Here is a 15,067-nt window from a genome sequence, read left to right as displayed (position 1 = left end):
ACGGCGACGATGGGGATCGCCGCCGGCGCCGCAGATGCAATGCATGAGCTCCTCCTCTCCTCGCGTGGCGACGAAGGGGAACGCCGCCGGCCATTACCCGGAGCTGCCGCACACCGCGGTGACACCCCCCCCCCCCCCCCAAGGCTACCGCCGGCCGCACCCAGCTCGGCTGCCTCCACCACTAGCGACAGGGCCACCCATCGCCGGAGAACCGCCTGGGATGGATAGAGGAATGATTCGGCCACGGGTTGTGTGTGTGGGGAAGGAAGAGGATAAGGGAGGGGATAGTGACGGGAGAGAGAAGAAGGTGAGTGGTGCGTGCGGGTCGTTCGTGACGATTTCTGTTTTCCCCGAACGATATTGCTCGCTGACGTGGCTCGGGTCCACTGCTTTAAGATCTGTAATCAAATCCAGCGGTGGAAAGGACGTTCGGACTCAAATTCTAAAATACTGTGCGTTCGGAAGTTATTGATTCCGTTAAAATATATCTTAGTGTTTTTCGAAGTAGTCTAGAATTGGTACAGGAGAAACCAAAGCTGCAGAGAGCCAGGGACCAAGAAGAACTCAGGGGCGACCTCTGAACTGGATGAGTAACTCGGCTCGATCAGGCAAGCATGGGGCCTAAGTTATCAGGAATTTTCAGAGCACAAGCGATGAACGCCGGGCGCATGGTTCAATAGCTCACCCTGCGATCATTTCTGTGCCATCGAAATCGAACTTTGTGCAATTAGCCACCTCGCTTGATCTAAATTTCGACACCAAAGTGAGTGATCACAGATTGTGCATCACAAACTGAAGGAGAAGCAGAGCAGAGTCTACAAATACGCAATCCTTCATTCCTAGTAGATCACAAACTGTACATCAACGAAGCATGGAACACAAACAAATACTACTAGCAAGCACCATTTGCACATAAACGAAGAAAGAATCAATCAACTGGCAGCAATCAAGTCAACCACACGGCGGTCCTCTACTCTCTACACTCACTGACGCCATCCATGGCGACCGAACGCATGAAACGGTCGTCATCCATGGCGACCGAACGCATGAAACGGTCGTCGTGGATCAGGCATCCCCGCCCATAGGCGCCGGCTTGTCGCCCCGGTGCGCCTTGTTGTACGCCCGGTGGCGCCGCTCCCTGGCGTAGATCACCCAGAAGATGAGGGACAGCATCACGGCCGCCGACACCAGCACCAGCCCGATGTACACCCACCTGCTGTACCGCTCCAGCCCCGGGCAGTAGTTCTGGCTGATGTTGCTGAAGGTGTCGCGCACGAAGGTGCAGTCCTGCAGCTGCACCAGGAACGGCCCATACTGGTACAGCCCCAGGCTCACGTTCAGGCCCGCCGCCATCTGCCCGAAGATCCGAGGGGTCAGCCGCCCCACCGTCGTGCAGACCTCGGTCCCTGACACCGTCCTCGTCTGGCACTCGAAGCTCCTGAAGACCTGCATTCAGCGGCACGGGCAGACAAACCATTACCAGTGTTGTTCAGAGTTTCGCCAAAATGATGTGATCTCAAAGTGCAACTGGCAGCCACAAACCATTCAATTACCTGGGTTGCATTGTCCAAGGTGACCTCTCCGCGGGCGCAGGTGCGCTTGCTCAGATTGGGTCCAAACGGGTTGCAGAGTGTGGGTATCAGTGGCCCTGACTGGTTGTAGTAGAAGGGAGTCGCCGCCGGAGGGAAGTTTCGGTTTGACACATTGGAGAGCACCTGGTTCACCAGATTCACTAGCTGTGATGTGACTTCCTTGGTTCGTGTCAGGGTCTCGTTCGCCGTAGCCGGTTCAACACAGGGGATGATGTCATCCAGAGCAGTGTGTTCTGTTGGATGAGCGACCCACTCGTCCATTGAAACACAGGTGTCACCAACAACACTGTCATGACAGAAAAGGTGACAAATAGACAGAATAAGAGAACTCGTTCATCATAGCATAAGAGGCATTATCACAAAGTAAGCAAGCACCAGAGCACCAGTGAATGGACCAAAACAAACATAGCATGCAACAGTACCTACTGAATAGTACAGAAAACACGAAATCTTGTTCTAAATGCATGAAGCTACATCAAATGCCCCATTTTTTCGCAGTTTTTACCGAGAGTTACATGTTTTCAAACATGATTCTGTACAGGTTTTGCAACAGAAAGGAACAACTTGAACCAAAGCTACTCCCTCCGTTCCTAAATATAAGATGTTTTGGAAGTTCAAAGAGGGAGTATAAAAGATGTTCACAGAATATATGTTCCCATGCCAGAGATATCACCAGGGGCCAAAGTCAGTGGTCCAAGTAGCAAAGGAAAAATAATTGTAATTAACTCGACACATAACTTCAAAGCAAAATAAAGTATAACATAGCAACCAGCTATGGTAGACAGATGGGTTTACGGTCTGTACTTATCAATAGTGAGTGCTGACAGCATGGATTTGAAGGAACCAAAGAACGCAGTACAAAAGTGAGTGGGATAAGAAACAAAGAAATTATTTGGTGGTAGGGGCTTCAGAGTCCAATTAACCAGCAATAACAAGGAAAAATGCCAGGATGACAATATATTGGCATTTTCGATGCAGCAAGGCTCCCAAGGAGCAGTCTACATATAGTTGCAAGATAGATATAGACTGTTGATGATTTGATGTAGGTGCTACATCATGTGCTGTCAACATGCCCCAACCAAATAGAAATAGGCCTGGCACCAAAACCAAATAATGGGCACTAATCTGTAAAAGACTCTTTAACTTCACAATATAGCTATATATTAGCTGGCTATCTACCATTTGATTACAAAGATTAGTTAAACCTGGCTGTAGCTTACGTAAAAACTGATAGAAACACTTCAAACAACAGTTCTATGTGCACATTAACACTAACAAAAACTTCTACTGAGTGTTCTTCTATATGCATATTAACACTTCATAAAAAAAATGTGCATAGTAATACTACAGAAAACTTCTACTGAGTGCGACGATTGCAAAAGGGTGGAGTACATACTTGTGCAGAAGAAGGAATACACCACACAGGATAAAGGTCCCGGTGACTAGTATCCATCCAACAACAACCAAACTGCATAAAAAATTGAATAAATGAGCAATATGCATGGTTTATCACAAAGAAAGGGGAATTCAAGCATGTTAGCATAAACAAAGGTCTGAACTTACATGTTGACAAGGAATTCCAGCCCGAGGATGGATAACACTGGTAAAATCAAACGATCAGCATGTTAGCATAAAACGGACTTAGTTTTGTTCAGAAATGCATACAGTTACATTCATTTTTTAACCAATGTAAAAAATCGTAAGCACTTACGGAAGCCAATAAATGCCAGAAGAAGCATTACTGCTGCAATGATAATCAAAGCTAGCCGCCTGAAATGAAATTTGTCAATCATGTGCATGATAACCAGCCCCTGTCATATTGCATCATTAATTAAGAGGAAATTGTGATGACAAGGAAAAATGATACTTACACTTGATTCAGCAATTTTTGGATCTTCACAGAATTTTCAGATGTTCTAGTAGAAAGATCGGTAGCTGATGTGTTCAATTTTGCCTGAATTTCATTGATCTCACCCATCACATTTGGAGGAAGTAAGAACTGTCCTATGTCAACCTTTTTTGCAGCGGATAGACTATCCGAGAGGTTCCTAAGGTTTTCAACAGTAAAATCCGCCTGGTCGACGACAAAATCCAAGGTGGTCGTTGTGCTTGCATGGAATTTGCCCTGGCCAACATACAGCACAACACTTCCAGCACTGGTAGCATTGATATAATGGAACTAGTTTAGCGAACACAACTCAAAATATGCAGACGTAAGACAACGATCCAGCTTCACAGATGTGAGTACTTACATTGCAGCACAGGTGAATAATATCAGAAGTATCAGTGAAAGGGCATATGCTATTCTCGAGTAGCTATAACCTTTGTGCCCACAGCAGCAATGGTGGCAGCAAATCCCCAGCATAAGAAGGAAGAATAGCACAAACCACAGCAAGGCAACGACGAACAAGGGATACGCTGTGTATCCAACGGACTGAAACAAAAGAATCAGGGGCAATAACATGTTAGTACCATGCAAGCAACAGACATAAGCAGATAAAAGAGATGCACGCTTAGTTTTCAAACAGACTTACAGCCCAGTAGTGAACTTCACTGATATTCCAACCGCCCGCATATCTGTTGAAAGCATTCAGGGGGTCCTTCCGGAATGTTCGGTGTTCCGCCAACACAAAGGAGCTATTGGTAGTGACATTTATGTCAGCAGGAGCTTCAGCAACTGATCTTCTCACCACCAGGCCATGTGTATCTGCTTTTTTCAGTAAGAGTTTCTTGTTACAACCATGAAAACATAGTTAAATCACATAATAATATTATCCCACCACATAGGCATACTCCACGCTGGTATGATAATATACACCTTCTTAACACGCACATGTTAATTTATAACTTGAACAAAAAAATTGTGAGTACAGATTTTCAAAATTACCAAACAAACATGACACGGACAAATCAAAGCCTCATATAATGGAGAACTATACTAGCAGATGATTAGGAAAATAACTTCAGGAACATTAGTACATCACTCGGATGCCTAAAGGCTAAAGGGCAACCTACTGAAAACCACTTGTGGATAAAGTAAAGAGTGGAGATGGGGATGAGTAACGCATCGAAAGGGGCGGAAGACTGGACCAGAAATGAGAAACCCATTTGGGGTACGGAAAGAATTTGAGAGCGGCATTGCTGAGAACTAGCTACAGGAACTTGGAAAAAGAGTCTCGCTAAAAAGAGGATGAAATAATTGGTGTGCCGTCACAAGAACGCAGAAGAGACCGAAATTCGTGCGGCAGCCAAGATGCCAACACCATCCTGAAAAATCTTCATACTGAAAATAGGCAGCGGCGTGACATAAACATAATACTAGCAAATTTCAGATATTTCTCTGTTCTTTACAAAGAGATACAGATTCATCGAGAGCAACACTCTGAATCCACCAGAAATACAAACGCGGTAGCGCAACACGTGATTCTTTTCTTTCAGATAAAAATTGAGAAAGAAAAGAAGAGGACAAGAAAGAGATGCGCGGAAACCTGAGGACCACAGAGCACTAAAAAAATCGGGGGCCGAGTATTTCCGCATCTACAATCCGACTTGGTAGAATAATAATGCCCGGAAATCGCAGAGAGATATTTTAACGAACACGCATGACAAAAGCAACGGCTACTCGCGCACGAATCATCAACACAGCCAGCAATCTCCGCAACAAATCAGGCAACGGAAACAAGAAACAAACCTTGGCCGGAGTGGAGCGCCCGGTGGGGCTCGCGGGGAGCGCGGTGCGTCCCGGCGGCGCAGAAGGAGAGCGCGACGAGGAGCAGCAGCGCGACGCGCACGAGGCGCGCGGGCAATGCCATGGCAGAGCCGAGCAGGTCTCCCTCCTCCGTCCTCCCTCCGCCGCCAAGCAAGATCGATTCGGCGCACGGAAAGGAGATAGGAACAAGGCGGAACAAGAAAGGGACGGGCTTTGCGATGAAGACAGACAGGGGGAGATTTGTTCGGCGTCGGCCTCGCTGTTCGTCTTCGCGGTTTCGGGTGCGATTCCGATGGATTTCTCGTGGAAATGGGAGGGAGCGGGGTTAAAGATGGGGGATTTGGCTTTTGCGGCAGACAGCGAGAGACTCTCCTCCTCTTCCTCACTCCTGGGGTGGGGTGGGAGGGCCGCCGCATATGTGGTGGTCTGGGGCTCGGCGTGTGTCACTGTGGCGCGTCTTGTGTTCTTCCCAAACTGCCCACGGGGAACTGTTCGGTGACTGTTGGGAGGGAGAAGTTACCGTCATGCCCCCTCGGTTATCATGGCACCCGTGAAGACGCACGGACGCTCTATGATTTTTCTTTTTTTTCAGAAATAATAATTCTCGAATGTTTGGATTTTAATCATGATAACCCAAATGTTTTTTACGGGGTTCCATGCTTAAAATCTGAACGTTCAGATTTATCAGGGTATTTTTTTCCTAAGGGGCCACCTAAAATAAGTAGTTTTAGAAAATTGAGTTCCAGTCATCTTCCTCAATGTCATCACACACACAACCCCCCCCCCTCCCCCCTCGTTGACGTTGCAGGTGTGGGAGTACATAGAGTTATAGCTTCCCCCGATATGGGCCTTTTGGGTAGCTTTCCGATGTTCGTCGCTTTGGCTCTTCTGACGATGTTGGTGACGAAGTCTTCTTCGGCAACATGCCATTGGTGGTGGTGACGGCGCCAATAGGACGTGTAAGGTCCCCTTGAATCTCTCCATTTCGACGGTGTTGCCTGCAGTGGTGTCGATGACTCGATGGTGTATTTTCTGGTTGGCAATGGTTTGCAAGGTTTGTCCACGCGACGACGACAACAACGACAACTTCCCTTTGTAGTTTGCTCTTCATGCCTCGTCTTCTTCTTGTAGTTATGACTTCCGGTGTTGGCACGAGGCCCGTGAGGAATAATTGAGTGAGCAATAATTGTTGTGCCTTTATTTAGAAAGGGGGACGAAAGTCTGTTTCGAGTGAGGAATAATGGGAGGTTTGGCTTTTGAATCTGCAGTCTTCTAGCCGCGACGACTTCTTCACGGCATTGGTCCAATGGGCTTGTGGCCTTGATGACTTATGTCCGCAATGAAGAACGACGGGATTGCTCCGGCGATACAGTAACATGCGGCGGTGCGCAATCGGACATTTGGGAAGATGAAGACTGTTATCGCCAGGGACTTCTAATATAACTTCCCTTTATATTTTTCAGGGTATTTTAATACTTGATTGGTTGGGTGTTTTTTTTTAATATATTACCATTTTACACGAACAGATGAACTCATTCTTTTGTACAGATGACACGTGCATTCGTTCAAACCTCCAAGACCGGGGCAGAGTACGGGGAGAAGCTACACATTTATATATTCAAACCTCCAAATATCAAACTCCTGTTTTGAGCGGCTGCCCCCAATCCATGGGCAATATGGGAAGAACCTACTACAGGAGCAAAAGGATTCGCTTTAGCAAAAGGTTAAACCGATCGGGATTTGACCGCGACGCCGCACCACTGCCTGTCTCACGGCGCAAGTAGTGAAACGAATTTGTTTGAAGCGACTAAACTAAGAGCAACTCCAATGGGGGACTCATTTCGTCCGCGGCCGCCCGTTTGGACCAGCGCGGACATAAAAGGCGGCCCAACGTGCCGACTCAAACGGACGCGCGTCCGTTTTTCGTCCGCGGGCGACCCATTCCAGGCCCATTTTTAAACCTGATTTGCGTCGGCGCGGACACGCGACGGACGCGCGCGTTTGCCTATTCCGGTCCCCGGGACCGCTGGTCTGTGACACATTGGCCTCCCGTCTCACCCTGCGCCCAACAAGCAACCCTCCCGCCTCCTCCGTCGCCGACGCCGCCGCCCATTTTTTTCCGGCGACTCTTCCAGTTGCCGCCGTCTCCACATCCGCCCAGCAACGCACCCCCCCCCCCCGTCGCCCTCCGCCGCCATTTTGCCGCCGGGGAGCAAACTGCTTCCCACCGCCGCTTCCCCCACCGCACAGCCGCCCGCGACCAAGAAGATGCCTCGCCGCCCCTGCCACATCTGACCGGCACGCTCGTCGGACGCCGGCAGGGCAGCTAGCTGGTCTGTGGGCGCCGCGACTCCCCTCGTCGGCCGTCTCCTTCGTCGACGCCCACAAGTTGTTCGACAGTTTGCCAAGGTACGAAATGGACTCCGTTGACGAGTTCTTTTTCCACAATTCCCTTTGCTACTCTGACGATTCGTCGTCCGACGACGAGGAGGAGATATTGGCTGCTGTGTTGGTCCATCACCAACTCAACAGCCAGCGGCCGTTATTCCGTGGCTCCATTCCGGGCCACCTTTCGTCGTTGAATCGCAACCGAGAGAGCGGGCATTTCCTTCTCTGGAAGGACTACTTTGATACAACAAACCCGTTGTTCAAACATCACAAATTCCGCCGCCGGTTCCATATGAGTAGGCATGTTTTCAACCGTATTAGAGAGGGAGTGGTCGGCTATGATGACTACTTCGAGTGCAAAGAGGATGCCGTCGGCAAGATTGGTTTATCCTCTTATCAGAAATGCACTGCCGCCATCCGAATGCTTACATACGGAGTGCCTGATGATCTCATTGACGAGTACGTCCGTATGAGCGAGTCTACATGCCTAGAGTCCCTGTATAAGTTTTGCAAGGCTGTTATTGCTGTGTTTGGCCCTGAGTACTTGAGAGAGCCGACAGCTGAAGATACAGCCCGTTTGTTGGCGATGAATGTCAGCAGGGGCTTCCCGGGGATGCTTGGCAGCATAGATTGCATGCACTGGGAGTGGAAGAACTGCCCTTCTGCTTGGCAAGGGCAGTATAAGGGGCATGTCAGGGCTTTCACTGTCATACTAGAGGCTGTGGCGTCTCAAGATCTCTGGATCTGGCACTCTTTTTTTGGCATGGCTGGATCACACAATGATATCAACGTGCTTCAGCGCTCGCCGGTGTTTGCTAGGCTTGCCGAAGGCAACAGCCCACAAGTGAACTTTACTGTCAACGGCCACAACTACGACAAAGGGTACTATCTGGGTGACGGTATCTATCCTCAGTGGAGCACTATTGTCAAGACAATACCCAACCCTGTCGGAGAGAAAAGGAAAAGATTTGCCCAAGAGCAAGAGAGTGCTAGAAAGGATGTCGAGCGTGCCTTTGGTGTTTTGCAATCTCGATGGGGCATCATTCGGTATCTTGCTAATACTTGGAGCACGCAGAAACTGTGGGAGGTGATGACTGCTTGTGTGATCATGCACAATATGATCGTAGAAGACGAGCGCCCGGAACGTCTGTACGATCAAGGCTTTCAGTTTCAGGGTGAGAATGTTGTGCCTGAGCATGGAGTAGTGGCAACATTTGAGCAGTTCACTCAATTTCATGAAGACATGCGTGATTGGAAAACTCACGTGCAACTGCAAAATAATTTGGTTGAGCATATGTGGGCTCATGTTGGCAACCACTAAATGTATCTTCTTTTATTCATTTGCAAAACTATGTGAAACATTTTTATTTGTATTTGGCTTGAAAAACTATACTATTTATTTCGGCTGCCAGACTAAACATTTTCATTTGATAATATGTTGAATGCAAATTAATGTACAATTGGGCGGCCAGCCGGCCACGCCGTCACATATGGGTCGACGCGTTGGGCGCACTGCCGACCCAATGGTAAAACTGGACGGACGCGAGGCGGGCGGCTGATCCAAACGGACAAAAACGGACAAATACGCCGTCTGTTTGGATCGGCCCGTTAAAGTTGCTCTAATACGGCTACACCAGTAAAACCATGACACGCCGGACCTGGATCATTCTAGTGGCTCGCCACCCCATCCCAACGACTAGTCGCCCTGCCCGGCGCCCGCGAGCCGCGTCGATTGGCGTCGGGGCCCGCGACAAAGCGACCTGCCGCCAACTCGCCATGCATGAAATGAGTTATTTTTTTAGGGACGTAATACTGGGCGCCAGGAGGGATGGGTATTATTCGCTTTCTCTTTCTCGCCGACGATTTTCTTAAATCTTTGGACTAATTTATGTGTATATATTGCTGTCACGTATCAGGAGGTGTGATACGGTGGCTTTAGGACTAGCTTCCAGGCGAAGCAAAGCATGTCCTTCTCCCCTGTCGTGGCGTTGTCTAATCACTTTGCTTTCCCGGTGTCGAGCGACGGAGAAAATCTATGTTTACCATGTGTCCCTGACGTGTGCTGGTCGATCGTGTGTGCAGTTTAGTTTATTATTACGCGCAGCAGCAGGCAGCTAGCAAGCGAACTACGCGCCACGGCCGCTGCGCGTTCGAACTTTGGGCTACACAGCTGGGCGCCTGGGCGGGACGAGTACGTCTGACGTCGCGTTGCGGTCCCGTCCCACGTGGTGCAGCCTGGAGCTTTCGTTCCATGGCACCGTCTTTGTCTGCTGACCCCCGAGGGTGCTCGAATGAAAGAAAGACGGCCATGTGCCGCGCAGCCCGAGCCCGGCTAGCACCATGCATCATCTTTCTCCCCGGCCGTCCGTTGATTGCTCTTTTCTTTTGCCCGGTCAGCGAGACAGCCATGCCCTTTTGTCTCACACGTGTCGGCCGATCAACGGGCGAATGCCGCCAGTCTGGATTCTCAGCACTTTGCATCCGTGGCCCAACTAAACCTGATCTTTCCACGGCCGGGTCGGATTTGGGCCGGGCTTGGCAAAGCCTGAATAAAAATCCCAAGCCCGAGCCCGACCCTCCCTGGCATGAAACACATGAACCGTGACATTTTTAATTAAATTAATTATATTCAGGATTACATTGATGTATTATACCTATATTTTACATAAAATTATATATAGCCTTTTAGGGCTTTTTTCAGGCTTTTGCGCCAGGTTTCGGGCAAGAAAGTGGAACCCGAGCCCGGCCCAAATGTCGGGCTTCGGGTTCGGGCCTTTGGACTGGGTTGTCTATTAACAGGTCTAGACCGGACTCAGCGAGGTCAAGTGAAAACAAAAAAAAGGCCATGTATTCTACATAGTTATTTGCCTGCATCCTCTCCAGCCAGGCTGGGCAAAAACGTAGTGGGCGTGTTTGGTTGCCCGCATGCAGCCCAACCAGGCCCGCGCGGGATGTGCACGGCCTGTTTGGTAGCCCGCATACACTATTGGGCCTGCATCGCACGCTTCTTAAAGCACCTCAGGGCCTGGCTCACTGGAAACGCACAAATCGACGGTTTCTCCATGGCTAGGCCCGAGCGGTGCACGTGGGCGGGCGCGGCTGCAGGCGCGCGGCCACCCTCGACAAGCCGCGTTGCTTTCCGAAGCACCGGCATTTATTAGCCTCACCGCTCCCTCTCCCCACTCTTTCCCACTCTCCCAACTCTCACCGGCGGCGGTGGATCGGAGCAGAGGAAGAAGACCATCGGACTCCATCAATGGCGGTAAGCACTTCTCTCTCTTCGACATGCACGCTAGATTCGATCCACGGCGATAGATTCAATCCACGGCGGAGGGGAATGGGGAATAGAGGTAGATAAGCATAGGGGTAGTTCATACTAGTTCATAATAGTTCATACATGCAAGATCGGAATGCATAAGGTAGATTTCGGGATTGGGGGATAGGGGAATAGGGGGAAAGGGGGTACACAACGGACACCGGCTGACCGCGGCGGCCGTCACCGGCGTGCGGAGCGGCTGGTCGAGCCGCTGGCCTTCATCTTCTTCTTCATCGCCGTGCGGGCCGGCGGGTCGTCCTCCTCGTCCTCGGCGGAGTCGAGGTCGATCTGCCAGGTAGGACGGACTGGCTCCGGCGCCCTAGCTGGCATGTGCACCGCCTCTTCTTCCTCCTCCTTAGGCTCCCCGCCGATGACCGCCGGCGGCGCGATAGCAGTCTCCCAGTACACTGCGGCACGGCGGTCATTAGGAGCCCAGTAGGTCTTGTACTTGCACCACTTCTTCCTCTGTTCAGGGTCGTCGGAGACGGCCTGATTCATGGCCCAGCGAATGATGTCAACTGCCATCGCGCCCTTCGCTGGGTCAGGAATCAGCGTCTTCAGCTCTTCTTTAGTGGCCTTCATGAGCACGGCATTAGATTCGTTCTGCATGTCCGGCATGGAGCCGAAGTTCGAGCACACCTCCATGGTGTTCTCGAACTTGGTCCGGTCACCAGCCGTCCACCCGAGGAAGAAGGCCCTCCAGCCAATACCCCAAGGGAAGGGGCTTGGCATTGGAGCTGGAGCTAGAGCTCATGGCGATGGGGAGGAGGAAGGTTGACAGTGAGAGAAGAGAGGGGGTGGGTAAGTAGTGGTGGGCAGGGTGAGTAAATATAGGGGGGATGGAGAGGAGGAGAAGAGTGATAGTCATGCCGTTTTAACTACAAGCTCTTGAATTAGCCATGAACTCTGTGCTGTGCTTGACTCCATGTATTGTGTGCAGATCGAGGAGAGCAATGAGATGGGCACGGAGGTTGACAACAAGGGCAAGCAGCCCCTTCACCCGATGCCCGACGAGGTTGTGCTGCCGCCCACCGCCGAGGAAGACCCGAAGACACCTGAGGGTGGTGACGACGAGGGCATGGAGGAGCCCCCCAGCAACAAGCGCCGCAACTACGGCCACTACCATCAGGAGGATGGCCCGACTCACTTCTGCAAGGTCATCCTTGCACCGAAACTTGAGTGCATCCCCATGCCCCTGGACCTCACCAAGCACTTCGTCGCGGTGCCGACGGAGTTCAAGCTCAGGAACAACACCGGCTACTCCTGGAAGGTGACGGTGAAGCTGATGAACGGCAGGGTGACCCTGGATCAGGGTTGGGCCACCTACGCAGCCGTTCATCAGATAAAGATCGGCTACATGGTGACGTTCAAGCTCCTCACTCCCGACACCCTCAAGGTCATCATCTTTGGCGACGATGGCATTGAGGTCGTCAACAAGTGTGGGAAGCACGACGAAGCCTTCGCCGCCAAGGAGTAGGGCCGGGCCACCTCTTTCGAGCGTACTATCGAGTATGCTTTGAACATGTTTATGGTTTATGCGTTGAACTGTTATATCTGTGGTACTGCTTATATCTGAATTATGCTAGTTGATGCTCTGTTTATACTCTGTTGTGCTTATGATGTGTGCTGCCGAAGTGTGGTGGTAACCTAACCAACTAGCCAAAGAGGTTACCACACATCAGGCCTTGCATACAACCAAACACCATGCCTTGGGTTTGTGGACTAACATGCACGCAACCAAACACCAGGCAGTGTGGTTCAGCCCATGCAGGTAAGAGAGCATGCAGGCAACCAAACAACATGCATATGGAGCATTTGAGGCTGCATTTGCATAGCCAGGTTGGGTGGAGAAGTGTATGCAATGCGTGTACTGTAGCGCACGGCAACCAAACACGCCCAATATGGTTGCAGGCCTATTCTAAGCAGATGCAGAATGTTGGTGTTTAATTACATGCAACAGCGGTGAAATACAAGGGGCTATTTTGACAAGGAGCATGCTATCTAGCTAGGGCATGACTTTAGTGTGGGGCTATCCAAGAGTGAAAATTTTACCATGCATTTGGTACTTTGCGATGACCACGAGTACTCGATTAGTAATACAGACAACACATGAGTTAATATTTTGTGACGCCCGGATAATTATGCTACAGTAAACCTACGCTAATGATGACACGTCACCTCTGTTAGTGTTGATAATCTCGCGTTAGTTCAAAACCGGATCAAAATTCAAATTCAAAATATGGCAAACAACAAAAGTTTTCAAAAATTAAAACTAAAATGTTGGGGTGTTGCCAAATAATGCATAGGTAATTATTGTGGAGAAACCACACCTTTATAAAATGTTTAAATAATATGAGATGAATAAAACAGTAGCAAAAAAACAAATATTCAAATGCTTTTAAAATGATAAACAAGTTCAAACTATTATATTTATGTGCCAAGTTAATTGTGGCAGTGGTATAATTACTATTACTAGATTAGGAACTTACTATATGTTTTACAAAATTAAAACAAGTTGAAAGATGAAATAAACAGAAAAGAAATTGAAAGAAAACAAAAGAAAAGAAAACACTCCGGCTCCCCAAGGGCATTGGCCCACTGGCCCATCTAGACGGCCGGCCCAAACCGACCCACCAGCCGCCCCCTTATCCCCTCACCCCCCTGAAACCCTAACCCCCCACCACTCGCCCCCGATCCCCACTCCCTCGTCTCCCTCCTGCCGCCCCCCCTCCCGCACGCACGCGACACACACACACTACATCGCCGCCACCCTGGGCTCTGGAGCACCCGCGCTCGAGCCCCGCACCATCCGGCGACCCGGCGGCCGTGGATGAGCCGCCCGCCGGCGACGACCTCCCCCTCCCCGTTCTGGATCTGGCCGCCCCGATCGCCCTAACGCCGTCACCGGACCCGGTCGCCGCTCGCCGAACGCCTCGTCCTCGCCGGCCCCTCCCGGCCTCCTTCCTCTCCACCCGCGCCGCCATCGCCTGCTACCTCCTCTTCGACCACGAGCGCGAGCTTAGAACCCCTACCTCGCCGGTCGACCTCGTCCCCCTTCTCTGCTCCGCCGGTCATCACCGCCGATCCGCTACTCCGGCGCCTCCCCGAGCCCACTGCCGTTGCCCTACGACCGCCGGTGAGGCCCCCGGCCTCCCTTCCCCTCTGATACTCGCGCCGTCCCGCTGACATTCACGCGCCGCCCGGTGCTCGTGCTCGCCGTGAGCACGCGCGCACCCGCGCGCTAGCCTCGCCTGTGTCCGCACCGTCGTCTGCCCCGGCGCGCTCCGCGCTCGGCCGCGCCGCGCCTGTGTCCGCACCGTCGTCTGCCCCGGCGCGCTCCGCGCTCGGCCGCGCCGCGCCTCACGCCCGCGGCCACCTCCGACGCTCCAGCGCCCGCCGTGCCCTCCCTTTTTGCCCCGCCGTGGCGTCGCCGCTGCCAGGCCGGCGCCGCAACGGCGTTTCCCCCCTCGCCGTGACCCCGACTGGCCACGTCCAGTTCGGGTGCCCGCACACGCACCGCCCGCTTCCCCTGTGCCCGTTAAGGCCCTGGGCCACTGGACAACGGGGCCCAGCCCCCAGAACGAAAATAAAAAAATGATTTAAAAAATAAAAATAAAAATAAAATATAATAATAATAAAAATAATAAATTAATTAATAAATGTTAATAAATATATAAATAAAAATAAATAATTAAATAATTAAGATAATTAATTAACTTAATTAATCATGTTAATATTAATTAAAGTTAATTAATCCTGTTTAAATTAATCTAATTAGATAATTAATTTAATTAAACAGTAATTATTTAGCTAAACCCTAATTAACCTAAGCAGAGAATGACAGGGACCCACATGTCAGTTTGACTTAGTCAACCCCAGTTGACTGCTGATGTCAGCATGACATCATGCTGATGTCATAAATCCATTTTCGAATTAAGTTAAATAATTAATTAAATTCCAGAAATTAATAAAATCTTTAGAAAATCATATCTTTTAATCCGTAACTCGGATTAAAATATTTTCAACATGAAAGTTGCTCAGAACGACGAGACGAATCCGGAT

General features: G+C 50.4%; 1 protein-coding gene across 2 annotated transcripts; it reads right to left on the bottom strand.

The window, feature by feature from the left end:
- Positions 1–810: 810 nt before the first annotated feature.
- LOC123145962 (uncharacterized) lies at positions 811–5,710 on the bottom strand. Of its 2 annotated transcripts, none has more exons than XM_044565505.1 (9): positions 5,284–5,710; positions 4,127–4,299; positions 3,845–4,026; positions 3,464–3,748; positions 3,304–3,362; positions 3,156–3,192; positions 2,989–3,060; positions 1,554–1,878; positions 811–1,446 (listed from the first exon to the last, which is right to left on the bottom strand). In XM_044565505.1, exons 1-9 carry the CDS (start codon positions 5,402–5,404, stop codon positions 1,066–1,068), a joined length of 1,635 nt encoding a protein of 544 aa, XP_044421440.1. In that variant the 5' UTR covers positions 5,405–5,710; the 3' UTR covers positions 811–1,065. The 2 variants fall into 2 exon arrangements, with proteins under 2 accessions (XP_044421440.1, XP_044421439.1); XM_044565504.1 differs by having other exon boundaries at positions 4,127–4,302; positions 5,284–5,703.
- Positions 5,711–15,067: the final 9,357 nt, after the last annotated feature.

The sequence above is a fragment of the Triticum aestivum genome, chromosome 6D, assembly GCF_018294505.1.
Source record: "Triticum aestivum cultivar Chinese Spring chromosome 6D, IWGSC CS RefSeq v2.1, whole genome shotgun sequence".
In the NCBI taxonomy this organism is placed as follows: Eukaryota; Viridiplantae; Streptophyta; class Magnoliopsida; order Poales; family Poaceae; genus Triticum; species Triticum aestivum.
The sequence above is the reverse complement of the archived record's forward strand: the minus strand, read 5'-3'. Positions and strand labels throughout refer to the sequence as shown.